We start from the raw sequence: 14,728 nt of genomic DNA, 5'->3' as shown, positions 1-14,728 counted from the left end.
GTTTTTTTACGGGGGTTGGTGTTTAAGATGTCACCACCGTCTTCACATATCTCCGAACGGCAACGGAAGTTAGAACGAGGCTGTCTGGGTCACCAGTCGGGAGAAAATTGATGTGGATAAAAAAACGGACAAGGAGGTCATTTGCAAAACACGGTCATTTGATATATATATATATATTTATATATATACAGCCAAGGTAGAAGTTGATAAAAGATTGTCAGTATAACGAAAACCATAACAAACTGACATTCACACTCGATTTACAGCCTTGAAAAATCAAATGTGTTGGAAAGGGGATGGCGATATATCAAGGGAGACAACATATTTGTGATAAGGAATATAAAAGGGAAATATGACTTTGATGAGACAGACTGGGGTAAACGAAGTGAGTAGAAAAATAAAAAAAAAACTTACAGTATTTCAGGAAAAATAAGAGGTTTTACTATTCAATATCAACAAGCACTAACAATGTACATTGGAATATCGATGAAATAAAGCAAGATTAATTAAGTGTAGATAAGCTATTTACTGGAAATCTTACTTCATAAATAGAATTTATCATACATCTCTCGTCATAACGAGCTTGTGTGGTGAAACAAATATTTTGTAAATTAAGATCCACTTGTTAACTACACTGAAATCGTGTTAAACATCAAAACTTCCACTGTTTGTCCATGAACTAATTAAAACGATGTTAAGCAATCGTATTCGCAAAACCTCGATAAAATGACAATTGTTTCTTTTCCCATATAGCTTACCATCATTAAAAAATATGTTGTAATCGATCTACTTTGATGTCTCCCGCGACATTAAGTTACGTCCGCCTTTATAATGCCAAACTGCAATATGAATAATGGCATTATATCGAGAATCTTATTTTTAAAATATCCTTTATATTTATATGAAATAACTATTTTTTTGTCAATATCTGATAATTGCAATGGTATAATAACAAAATTCAAACCTCAAGGTTCTTGATACAAATATGTCTAATTTTCGAGATTTTAGGGTATGTAGTTTTGATTTTATCGTAAATATTTGTTTTGATATGATATCCTGTTATTGATTCGCTATCTATCCTGTTGTGTGACGTCATTCCTTTGTATTCCAACAGTGATAAGATTTGAAGAGGACAATAACGGTAACTATGTTTACGCTAAATTACATATTTTTATCCTGTCGGAAATGTTGAAAATTAGACATATTGAAAAAAAAGGAGATTTTGAAAAAAGAAAGTATCATTTGATATGCTAACAAGTATACCAAATAGTGGGTGCTTAGTTCATATTAGTTTTTTCGTGTTTGGGTCTGTTACCAAAAGTATATAATAGAGGTCTTTTTTTTTTAAAAAAAAAATGTTTCAATGCATGCGAAACATAAATACATTGTACGTGATTCAGTAGCATATAATTGTACATCTTGTGAATCAAACACACAAATTTTTTTTCTTATACAAGTTATCAGAATGTTAACACTTTGACTAGTTAAAAGTATTTCATGTACAGTATAAATTAAGTCTGGAATACTATCAAGACTTGAATGTAACACGTAGAATATTTAGCATTGCTATTATGTGTTTTTGGCTTTATTGAATGACATACTGTATTACATACACGATTTGTTTAGTGTAGTTTGTCAAACATTTGTAATAATATCTTGATAACTGATCTTGCCAAATTCATTGTTCAAATCAGTTGTTCTTAATCGATACATCTAAATGTATAGATTTGTAACGCTAACAAGGCATACGCACTCAACAAAAAGTCAGTTACAAATTAAAAAAAAAAACTGTTGATTTTGCCTAATTATTTACTTCCTTGATAAAATATTTTAAAATGTCAAATTAAATATATCGTATACAGCACGTGAATATACGTATTTCCTTTTAATTCAAAGCATGGAATTACACGGATAGCTAGTATATAATTAAAAATGATGAAATGTCGGAAGTGATTTAACAAAACATATTAACTAAATGTAAACAAACGTAAGACCGAGAGAGAGAGAGCTGAAGACAAGGGCGATAACCTGATACGTTGTTTTTACTTGGGCTTCAGAATCACGTCTGTATTCGTTGTCTAGATAATACCGCGCCATCTGGTAGCAAGCACCTTCAAAGACGAACAGGGATTACGTTGTAAAACAGGATTTAACATTTTAAACAAAACCGTCCGGACCACTCAGTAAGGCTAAGCTCAGGGTGGGCTGCTGAATTCGAACATATATTCTCATTTAAAGAAAATACACACACTGCATTTTAGTGGCTCAATTACATTCGATCAACACGAACGTCCAGAGGTTACTGCTGCTGGACGATTACGTTGCAGTTTCTGTTGAATACGTCATTTATTATTGCGTACGAAAGTGTTAAGTAACGTTTAGTTCCTGGCTCTGACCGTATCGGATTTGGTTCCGATTTTTTTTTACAAATGAATTATCAACGTTGACATCAGTGTATCTGGTATATTAATTGCACGATGTTCATTTTTTTTGGAAATTTTCGGCTGAAATTCGAGATCGAGGAATACATTTTCTTTATAGAAAATAGAATGATGTTACAGGTTCAGGGTGGCCCATTTAAGTTTATCTTCTCAAACCAATGTTACGAGTCTGCCGTCTTGACAAGCTAACTTGCCTGCTCGAGACACAAGGATAATGGTTCCTAATTTGACATCCTGGCTCCCCTTGGATGAAGAAGATCTCTCCATAATAGTATCCTAATTTGACGTCCCGCCGGGAGGGATAGCTTTGTGATAGGTTGACATGATCTTACCACTTTTATAAGGCTCGGCTGCTAAACAGATAATTAGTGGTTTTATATTTCAATCATATACCCCCATATTTACACTGCTGCCCAACCTTGGTGTGGAGTTTAATCTGTGGAGCGCATACTGTGACTTCACTATTCGAAAACCACGAATAAACTTAGAAGGGGAAAATTAAGGTTGTTGTAAGCAAATGAAGATCAAATTTAGAGAAATTCTATGCTATTTTGTAATGTTACATGGGGTGAAAGATGATAACTATTGGTTTGTGTATTTTCTATGGTGGCAAATTTTGGGCTAATATTCTCTCACAGGACGTAATTTATGTTTTTAAGGTCTTAAATCAAGCTAAAAATCCTTTTAAACAGAATATACACCTAAAAAGTGTTATTTCAGTAAAAACGAATGCATATCAAAAGAATATTTATTATCATCAAAATTATTATTTGCTGCTACAAATGTAATATCTGGTGACAGAAATCGTGATTGTAATGTTGTCGGGAACGCAAAATCTTGTAAAGCTGTCTGTACGATTTTCCCCAAATGAATAGCAGTGTTGATACGCTGCATCGAAGTCGTAAAACGAAACATAACTAGTCATCGTCCTCTAAAACATTTGTTCTGACGTGTCGTAAAATATACAATTGCTGTGAAGCAATCGTTCACCAAAACACGAAATGATATTAAAGATACCGAGACACTACCAATAACTGACGAAGTAGTGAACGGTAACGACGTCGGTCTGGCTATTCCGGATTTTGTTGCCGTAAACGAGACTGGATATTTGTTGTAAAGTATAGAATATCGTAAAAAATGCAATTTTGTATTGGCTACAGCCGTTGCCATTAAAAAACCTAATATACCAATAACTAGAAATTTGGAGTGACATACTGTGTATATCGCCCAGGCCAGATCGATTTGCTGTGCATCACACCCAACACACGTGTAGCAAGGATTCGAATGAATTAGCATTACGTCGGCTTGTAAGATATTACAGCTCTCACGAATTGCAATTACATATTCAACCTCGTATCGATTATCACGCGTACGATAATGAAATCAAATCGTAAGAGAAAACATCGTAAAGGTAGGAAAACTGATTACGCTTCAGAAATTCATGGTATTAGTAATGCCGGATGTATAATGCATTTACTAAGTTGAGAAAACAAATCTATCGTCACTGTATCTATATTGTTCTATACAATTGCTGAATATCTGTTTTATGATACACAGGGAAATAACACTACTATCGCTATCTTAAACATTCAGCTTACGATATGTACAATAAACTGTACAGAAAGGTGCAATCAAAGACAAACATTATCGTTAAAACGTAGCCTTGACTTTGACCAGGAAAGCGGAAGCACGGTAGCTGTAGATCACATATAATTTCGTTTATTGCGCAGTTGTTACAAGGTAAATACTATACAAAAACAACAAAAGTACGAGCTGAAGCTGTTAAAAAAATCTTCTTTGTTGTACAAGGAAAAATGTGTAGGTCGTGCCAGGAAATTTCATCATAGGATTATACTTATAAGTTCACCACTGGTTTAAAGTAAATCATGTGAAAATTTCAAAACATTGAGTATAATTTTACATCTAAGAGCTATAAATACACACCTTGATGTTAAATACACAACTTAGTACTATAATTTCTTATTTTGATACCAATGGTCCTCTCGTAATAGGCACTGAATAAGTTTAGGTCAGTTACCATCAATAATGTTCGGAACTATCATGCATAATTCTTATTACAATTCTGATATTCAAGAATTTCCCGCTGAAAACTGGAATCTTATCGCTTGTTACAAATTCTCCGTTTAGTTTTTGCTGAAGTGTACAAGATTATCAAATCACAATTGAAAATAATTGATAAAAACCTGAAGATAAGACAATTTTGAAGATATGTGAAGGATGTGATGAATGATATATGTCGAATAAAGTTAATGTTTCTTAATATTTGATTTCTATTTTACAACTATAATTACTACTTGTTTGATCAGAATAAACAAATCATCGCCCTTCCCACCACCACCACCACCACCACCGGAATATCTTAATTAAAACAATTTTGAAATAATTGGAGTTTGAACTACCGTAGCACATTTCAACAAGAGTAGAACTATCTATGAAATGCTGTATTATCTATGTAAGGAACACGTGGCCAGATGTACCCTTCCAACCTTTCACTTCCTTTAAGAATTCAGAGATATCATAGATCTTCTACTGCCTTAGATATTTCTCCTTCCTTTCATTTAAAATTTCCTCCGTTTCTAATTTTGACGTCTTGTTTGCTCGTCATGCTCTCTGTCTTTTCTGGTACAAGGACATATCTTTTTTCCTAATCTTACACAAGTACTGACTACGGCAGTCAATCGGTTGTAATTCGGTAAGCGATAACCCAAAATTAGGCCTTTTTGACCTGAACAAGGACAAGGGGTGGGCAGCAGAGCAGGCCGAAACATGACCGCTAGAGTAGCCCCGAGTTTTAAGGCAGTGGGAACTGTTTCGCTAGGCGTTCATTTTTCGACTTTGATGTCTGAAATTTGTGTTTGGATTTTTCGTCAAAAATTCACTGCCGTCCATCCAAAACGTTATTTATCTTTACCAATTATTTAACTACCCGAGAGTTTAACGTTTATGCAAAAACATCTACAAGAAGCGTGTGTCTAGAATTAATTGAATTAAGTAACTTAAAACATTTTGTTTTCGGTTGATTGTGTTTTTAATATCCTTTTTCATATTGGATATCAATTTCTGAAATGTTATTGATATGCCTGCAGAACATTTTTAAAAACCCTTGTTTGAGTCACATATATATAATCATCTGGATTTTTGTACTTAGACCGGATACCGGTCGACAAAGGGCCTTAAATTAAATAAGGTTATCTACGAGCTAATGATACCAATGTACATGGCAAAGTCTGCATGTCGTCCATTACCACAGCAGTTCAGCAAAAATACCCTCGTCAGGAAACGGAAATGGGGATTCTAAAGGACAAACTTGATGTCGGTCCGTCAAATTCCGCCTCTACGCCTGCGGCTTTCATAATAAAGGAAACGCGTTTTGTTCGAGCTAAGAAAAGGCAGCTATTTGCCTAAACTCTTATAATACACGGTGATAATACACAGGAACGGATGCAATCTTTTCTTGACGACCTTTCTTCTCTTGTATGACGTTACCTTGGAGTACCCGGGGCCTCTACCATCAGCGGTGACGGAGATGACAGCTCCCTCTACCGGGCAATGGCGGATCATCAATTCCGATCCATTTACGCGCAGCGGTGGTCCATTGCTGCGACAGATGACTCCTCATATGTGTCTACGTCACGACTCATAACAGTCTCTCACCAAATTTGCCTCGAAACCGTTTTCCTTGAAGACTAGTCGATTCTCTTCACCTGTTAATATTGACTAATTTTATATGTCTTTTATTCATTTTATTTCTTAAATCACAAAGAGTCAGCCCAACTTAATGATAACAGATTATTTTTGTGACGTTTTTAAAATGACGTAATGATATACATTTTCCTTCATTAATGAATAACATGCATCTGTAGTTCCACTGCCTTAGGTTTGTTTACGATGTGTTTAAGAATGAATACACAAATTTATCTTGTGTGGACAATATATACCACATCCCGTTAGTTTGTAGGTCAAAACACTTTTCACACAATTAAACACAGTGTCCTGCACACCTGGTGGTGAGAAGCTGAAGCATCTTTCCCTAATTACAGGTGTTTTGTATTTACCTGTGGGATATTACCTTTGACATGCTGACCACCAGCCACAGTTCAAAACCCAAGTACTATCGTTAACCTCCAAATTAATCTCAACTACTGATATATGCCCTGTGACATTGATGAGTGATTAGTCTTCGTTGTAGGTACGATGTACGATGAACAAAATTGAATACTAAAAACCTTTCTTTCTAAATCCAATTTAAAACTAAATGGATATTACACCGTTTTTGTTTACAGTACTTCTTTCTCAAGGAAAAGTAATCTCCAATTTTCTGCAATATCTTAAGTTCAATCTGTGTTTGACTTCCTTATTTCTTGTGTCTTACCTTTCCTTAAAGTACATACAAAAACTATTGTTGATAAGGATATTAAGTGAGGGAAAAAAGTCGGACGACGAATTTCTAAAATGTTTAGTGTAAGTTGACATCAACATTTGTGTTAGTCAGAAATTGTTCTCTCGTTGTAAGCTCATCACTCTTATGGGCTTTCAGCGCGGGGCATGTTATCAGAGAGCGCGTGATGACCTCTGACCTCTCGCGAGATTACGTAGCGTGACCAGAGGTCCTGACGAGACATTGGTCGTTAGTTATGTTGTCCGTGTTTTTAATGTGACAATTCGTTATATTTCCCCATAAAAGACAAATCCAGCCCCCTTAACTTACACCACACACTGTCCCAGCCAGAATAGTATATGTGCGGACACTATCGACAAATGCAGCCGTTTCTAACTGGTAACTGGTTCCAAATCTGACGCTAACATTAATGCTGATGGAATAACGAGAAATGATCAATGACGACAGAGGACAATTAACACTAAATACATGCTAATTGGATCTGTATGATAGAGGGAATGTCTCAAGTTTTATTTTCTCGGCGCTGCTTTTTTAATAGTTTCCGACGATACCTTAACATAATTTGATTGCAGTTGTTGACAGATATGTTAGCGGAAGATGTTTCATTACGTTTTTTAAGGTAAAAGCTATGGTTTTGACACTTGCCCTGTGAGCAACACAACAATTAGAGACAGCTTACATATTACACTTAAAAGTACATGTGAATTCTACAGAAAGTTTTCGAGTTGAGACATTTGTCATCCTTAACACATGTTTTTTATGATCTGTGTACAATTAGTTTCACATCGAAATATAAAGTGAATTGTTATGTTAATCGAACGACCGTAGTAAATTGTCTTGACTAAGATGTCAAGAATACTCTCATGAAAGTATTATGGAATGAAATGTATGAAAAACTTATGTCATGCCAAACTACATAGTTATGTGAGGCGACTAATGTGCGAGAGGGAGCGCGACAGCTCGATCCTATTACATCATAAGAAGAGGTTCGAGGTGTGTGGTTCGATTCCTATATGGAGTGATTGTATCGCAGGAAGATAACGTAAGAGACCGGCCTGTGCTGTCTTAGTTTTTTTGTTCTTGGGAAAGACATTTTACACCAGTGGTTCAAGATATCATGCGGTGGGTCTCCTGCAGAATGTTCAGTGTGGTAGCCACCAGCTACTACATGTTTATGTACAAGGACATCCTGCCTTAACATAACTTTGTCTGCTCATGTGGAGATAAACGCAGCCAGCCAGAAAAGAAAACGTTTTGGAAATATAGAAAGCAAGTTCTTGACACTGGCTGTACGACGAAGTCAAAGGAACTCTGCCTGTGGTCAGAGCGAGTTATACATGTGCTGTGCCTTCTTCATTCTGCTTATGATGAACCTTCCTACTAAAGTTCTATAATTTGAAATACGCACCTCTAGATATTGGCCATCAACTCATGATATCAAAACGGTCGTTATAGACAGATGTCGTTATACAGAACTATAAAGTAAGTCGCATAGACTTTGGTTTACTTATAAAATCTGAATCTAATCGGACCACAGCGGCTGGTGTAGGTTTTACCTGTACGGATGTATTGTAAAGATTCGGTAACAAAACGACAGGGCATGCCATATACTTCTATTGCAACAAGAAGGAATCTATTGTTTAGTGATATTTAAATCAAACTTGTATAAATAGTGTCAAGGGAGTTGTTTGTGTGACGGATCGTTAAAAAAATCCAACGTCATTATGTACTTTTTAGTGAGATAACAATCTCGTTTCTACCTGTAGTACATGTACACATCTAAACACAGAGTACTATTCTGTATCCGGAAATAACGGAAGCCAATAAACCACATATTAATACACCGAAAGTAGTTCCGGGTATCGGTGACGCTTGTTTACTTTTCTTTAACGGTGCATTCTGACGTCAGCATTGCACTACACACGGAATATTGTGTGTATATAAATATATATCACACAGTGCATTGCATGGGAAACATCCATTAATTCAAAAATTGTTGCACTCATTTCAACCGGTAGAACGTGTAGTGAAATGTTCGGTTTTTGTGTATTTCTTTTGACACTTTTTTCACAAGCAGACTACATGTTACAAACCATCACGTACCTGTTACTAGCTTATGCTGACCACAGAGCGGTCGATGGGGTAGTGTGCAATAGTGTCATTTTTTATGGATGTAAATGTTGATCCCGTGCATGCAATATCTCAATATTTCATCCCAGCAACAACAGATTATGTCTCGATACAACAAACCGTATTGTGTTCTATGCAATAGTTATGGATTTGGGAGGTTTAAACTCAAATGGAAATAAATGACATCTTTACAATATCAATTTAAAAGCGATATGTTGACGTGTATGTCCTGCGTTCCATGGTCGTTTTAGAATAAATATAACATTAACGGGTTCGACCGTACTCTCTTTATAACGGGGTCAATGTTATCATCAACAGGAAACGATGAAATATACAGCATATACCTGTGACTATACGCAAATAAATTCCGAATCATATTCACTGTCACTTTTGAAGATATTTCACGGCAACCTTAGGTCCCTAAATCACCTGTATCTAAGTACCATGTCCCATGTTTAGATATGTTGGCTTCATAAAGTGCTGACAGGTTTGCTAAATCAATTTTACTGCGTCTTTCCTCCAATGATATTTTCAAAATATTAAAAAAAAAAAAAATGATTGCTTCATTTTAATATTTTTACTTTAATCACGGAAAAAAAATTAACCAAACTAGATAAATACAAAGTAGTAAATTTGACAGCTGGATATTTGTTAATTCGCTATTCTACATTATTATTTGGGTTATTCCAATTCCTATGATAAAAACGACAAATCTTTACAATATCAACGGTTCAGTCTAAGGTCAAATGATAAGTTTACAGAAAATGCATTGATACATTAATATCTTAATTGTTTCCTGGTTCGCCATACTTGTATAAAGTAAGATCCGGGACCTATGTTTGTCCACGACATCTCTACGACGTATTTTGGTATTGTCTGTTGTTTGTGTGCGGGGGATATTCCTATGTCCCCTGCTAGCTCAAACGGTGGGATGGTTCCATGGTTGTGACAGACACAATTATTTGGTTGTTTTTTCCGGTTGTATAGTGTTCCGTATTTTTTGTGTTAGATGACCTTGGCCCACACTACAGTATAAATCTGGAGTGGTTTATTTTAAAGTTTGGTATGCGAATGTTAATTGTAGAATCTATACTATATAGGTGCGTAGTACTGGTGTACTATCGTTATAATATGAGCTGGAAAGGAGTGCTGCTTTATTGTTAAAATAAAAAAAATCCTACCTCTAAAGTATTGTAATGACCAGGCATATTCCTGATACAATTGAAATTCATACCTTAATAATCGCTTCTCGTGGAGCTAATAACAAGCCTTATTGTTCAAATATGTGAAAACAAACTTCTGGGGTGCATTTAAACAGACTATCATACACTTTATCTATAAACGTAGTACTATTATTTTTAGTGTAGGAAACAAAACGACAAAACCAAGTTTGAAATCCATCCCACTTAAATACATGAAAAAATGTGTGTAAAAGTGCACTGGATTAAGAATGGATGTATTTGGATTGGGAAATGCAATCTGAATTCCCCCTATTATCTATTTATAAAAAAAATGACTGTTAGAATTGTTATACAGTAGTCTATCCGTCACAAATTAGGACGTTGAAGTACATGCTTAGAATGCATATTTGACCATTTTATCAACACAATTAACCACCCCACTTGATGAATACAAGCTTAACTCTTCCAAAAATCAACATTTTCAGACGCAATTAGCCATTCCGGAAAATAAGTGTACCAGGTCGGTTTTATTGCTTACATCTCCATATTTCAATTATTCAGTGTTTATCTATATTCTTCACTCAGGAAGTAAACTTACTTAAGTCATCACATTTCCCTATTTCAGAGCCATCCTAACTCGTATTCTGTTACTCCCCTCCCCCTCCCAAAAACCAAACAACGTAAATTGTGGGTGGTACACAATATACGTTCAGTATGACAAGCTCACTCACCCAAACGTTTTGAATGAATGAACACAACAACCTATGTTTGTTTTTTTCCCAAGCCGCGACTTGCTTGCACCTTGTAAACCTCGCAAGGGAGGCTTCGATTGGACAAGGCAACCGCCTTCAATAATCAGATATGCGATCCGATTGCCTTACATCATAGAATACTATGAGTATCACATTTCGTTGCACAATCGACGAGAACAAAGGACCTAGTTCCAGCGTATAAGTATCTGTACATTAGCCTTTGTGAGGCAACGACACATGAACTTGGAAAATGCATAGACAATAGCTTCTACACTGGTATGAATGAATAGGTATGACACACACTACGCGAGGGAACACAGTCCTGAGTCTGTATACACCACTGTCAAACGCTTATTATATGCTACTATTTGACATGAAAAATATTTATTTCCCATAGCAGTGAAACTCTTATAATAGGTTTTTTGTAAGGAATAACGTAACAGCCTCGATTTTCATACCGAGTTTGGCCCTTTTTATTTCAATCTGTCACGCAATATCTTTTAACAGATGGCATTATTCTGTCATATGCACGTGCTGATCAAATTCCTACGTCGATAAAAAGGGCATTTAAGAAGTAAACAAAGTAAAGATATCTTAGACGGTTAGAGTAAACACACTTGGTAAACAACATGCGATTGGTCGACTTTTACACAACGCACGTACATCTACCAGGTGTAAACTTCCTGTTTTGTTTTTTTTACGTGGAGATATGATATGGATTTTAAACCGGGTAGATCGATAGGAAAGATGCAATTAAGACGAAAAAAATGTTTGTCTTCGAAAATATGAATCATTGAATCATAGAACAGTTTAAGATTCTGATTGCCTCCGGTAGATATAGTTGCAAATTAGCATAATATCTTGAGGTAGATATGCCACCTTATAGGTATGATATTTTCTAAACATACAATACTGTAATGTTTATGAAATATCACATTACACCATGCATATGTAGAAAGTTTAGGAGATATAGATGTTCTGATATGAGAATTATAACCAAGAAAATTAATCGAAAATTAACATCAATAAATTAATTAAGTAGATATTACTTTGTACAACGATAAGTTAAATAAGAGAAAAATATTCATTGTTTCAGGAAATATCTTAGAAGCACTATGAATATGTATAAATTGTCTCCTTTAAGCCTTCATCTTGAAAACTGCAATATACCACCACATCGGCTTGACAAATTGCATTTTTATTATATTTGACGTAAAGCAAATGTTGGAACCAGAATTCCCTGTAAATACATTGGGGTGTCTTTTGTTTTGACAGATTTTTCCACGTACTTCGGAAGCTAGTAAATTCAATCGATATCAGTAAGTTCGGCTGAACATATAGAATCTACGTGTATTTATACTGGAATGCTTGCTGGAAGTAATTTCTGAGTTAGATCGAGGATTGAGCATGAAAACAACCGATAGATTATATATATAGAAAACTTCATCAAGATTGCGATAAGTTCGTCGTTAAGGCATTCAGATAAAATCAGGTTTATTTTGTGATTCTCACTGTATCGTTAGGAATGGTACTTTTGAAATAGACGATTTTGTTGTGAATTGTAGTCATATTTTGTTTATTTGTAATATTTTTGTTTTCTTACAGGGCACAGCGGTGTTAACCAACTAGGAGGAGTGTTTGTGAACGGTCGACCTCTTCCAGATTCTACGCGACAACGGATAGTGGAGCTAGCCCATAGTGGTGCCAGGCCGTGTGACATTTCCAGAATTCTCCAAGTCTCAAATGGCTGTGTGAGCAAAATACTAGGTCGCTATTACGAAACAGGCTCGATACGACCTCGAGCAATAGGTGGTAGTAAGCCTAGAGTAGCTACCAATGACGTCGTGGGCAAAATAGCCCAGTACAAGAGGGAGTGTCCATCAATTTTCGCCTGGGAAATACGGGACCGGTTGCTATCGGACGGATGCTGTAACCAAGACAACATCCCTAGCGTAAGTATCCAACATATCATATCATGGGAGACAACCCCATAAACAAAGTTTCATCATTTTTATCTTTTTTGTTTTATTTGATATTTGTACACGGAAACATGTTTTCAAATACTTCGGGACAAAAGACCTGCTATTTTTTGCTTAAGGGTAAAAAATAGGATTTTTTTTATCTGAACTGAAAATATTTCCATTCCAATAAACTTTAACTATGTTTTCTAGATGAACATTGATAAGAACGAAGGAAAAATTGTAAATTGAAAATATATAATACTTAACCATTTTAGAAAAGAACCATGTCATGAAGACACTCGAATGCATATCTCTTTACAAGATATAATGATTTTCTAATTTAATAACTATTTATTGCAAATTCGTGACCAAAAGCTAAGGCCATAAATTTTTTGAAAGGAGTGAATTTTACTGCGAACCAAACTTTTTAAATCGAAGAAATCTGAAAGGTTATTCGTTTGAAATGTCATTGAACCTTTAATAATACAGAAAAATCTGTCACGGAAGATTTCATTTATATTTTAAGATTAAGATCAAAAGGTCTCCCTCCCCTTTCTTTCATATTATTGCTTTTATACTGAACAGCTATATTAGATATTTATTTCCCCGTCAATAACACTATATAGTTCGAAACTAACGGATTTATGTTGAAGGCCTGTTAGTCCTATTACGTTTTACACCTATAACATTTAACTTTAATAAAAATATTACATTCCTATGGCGTTTTCAATTAAAAAAAAGAAACCCTATTTAGAAAAAAATAAATTGATGAAAAGTCCTCATGAAAAAAGGAGCCACAATATTTTATATCTTTACATAAGAAAGTATTTTTTAAATAGACCACCGTAAATACATACAATATTTTTTTAGACGATGGGAAGGTTGAATATGATTGAAAATGTGGTGAATGTATTAAAATAGCTAGCAGGAATACAGCTTCATGTGTCATCTTTTCTATAGGATAGCATTGAGAATCCTATTTCTTCAGTAAATTACTCCTTCGTGAAAGGAGCACAGCAGGAAAGATGGAAACATTTTAAGAAGTCTGTTTTTCTCCCGTAGTGCGATCAGTCAGCTTTTATGCTATTTGTGGGAGAAGCAAACCAGCATATGGGGTTTGTTATAGTATTTAAACTATGATATCAAAAGACTGTTGACAATCGAGAACAAATGTTTCTTGTATGGAAAGGAAAGAGATATTATATTTACCGGATTTAGGGAGAAATTTGTCACCATTTACAAACCATCGCTTCATAAATAATAAATGATATTAAAAAACCGACATTAGTTCTACACATGTATGAGGACTTTAATGTGTAATAATTTATAATCAAACGAAATATAAATGGAAATGGTGGTTAGGTTTAATTTATCGAATTATTTTCATTTTCTTTGAAATCCAAATTGATTTTTAGACGGGAACATTATTTAGGTTACATCTCAGCATGATGATAGAAATATTGCTGTGGGTATTAAATATATATTTCTATCTCTCTCAACAATTTTAACGATGACGTATTTACATAAAATGAGTCATATTTTATTTTATTTTATTAGATATAATTTTTATTTTGAACTTCAAGAGAGAATTTAGTGCATTCAAAATTGTAAAACGATAACATTAAATATCCGTTGCTTGAGTATTATTGAGTATTATACAGTTCAAGCATTTTCAATAGTTGTATTTTTTAATACGTGGTAATGTGGATGGGATAAAAGATAAACAATTATTTTGAAATAAGAAAATATTTCATAGTTATGTAAGTTTCATTTGTTATATAATCTCAGATAACAAAAATCTCCGACAAGAGAGTCTTAATAAATGAAAAATACTAGACCAAGT

General features: G+C 34.7%; 1 protein-coding gene across 1 annotated transcript in view; it reads left to right on the top strand.

Annotated features, from left to right (window-relative positions):
* The window catches only part of LOC132550037 (paired box protein Pax-6-like), a 39,474-nt gene that overhangs the window by 4,478 nt on the left and 20,268 nt on the right, over positions 1-14,728 (top strand). Inside the window, exon 3 of the mRNA XM_060214033.1 lies at positions 12,530-12,876. Within this exon, the coding sequence (XP_060070016.1) occupies positions 12,530-12,876 (347 nt within the window). The remainder of the gene's footprint in view (positions 1-12,529; positions 12,877-14,728) is intronic.

This window comes from Ylistrum balloti, unplaced genomic scaffold (genome assembly GCF_031769215.1).
Source record: "Ylistrum balloti isolate Yb309-2 unplaced genomic scaffold, AGI_CSIRO_Ybal_v1 Utg370102, whole genome shotgun sequence".
NCBI classification, from domain to species: domain Eukaryota; kingdom Metazoa; phylum Mollusca; class Bivalvia; order Pectinida; family Pectinidae; genus Ylistrum; species Ylistrum balloti.
This window is presented reverse-complemented; position numbering and strand designations above follow the sequence as displayed.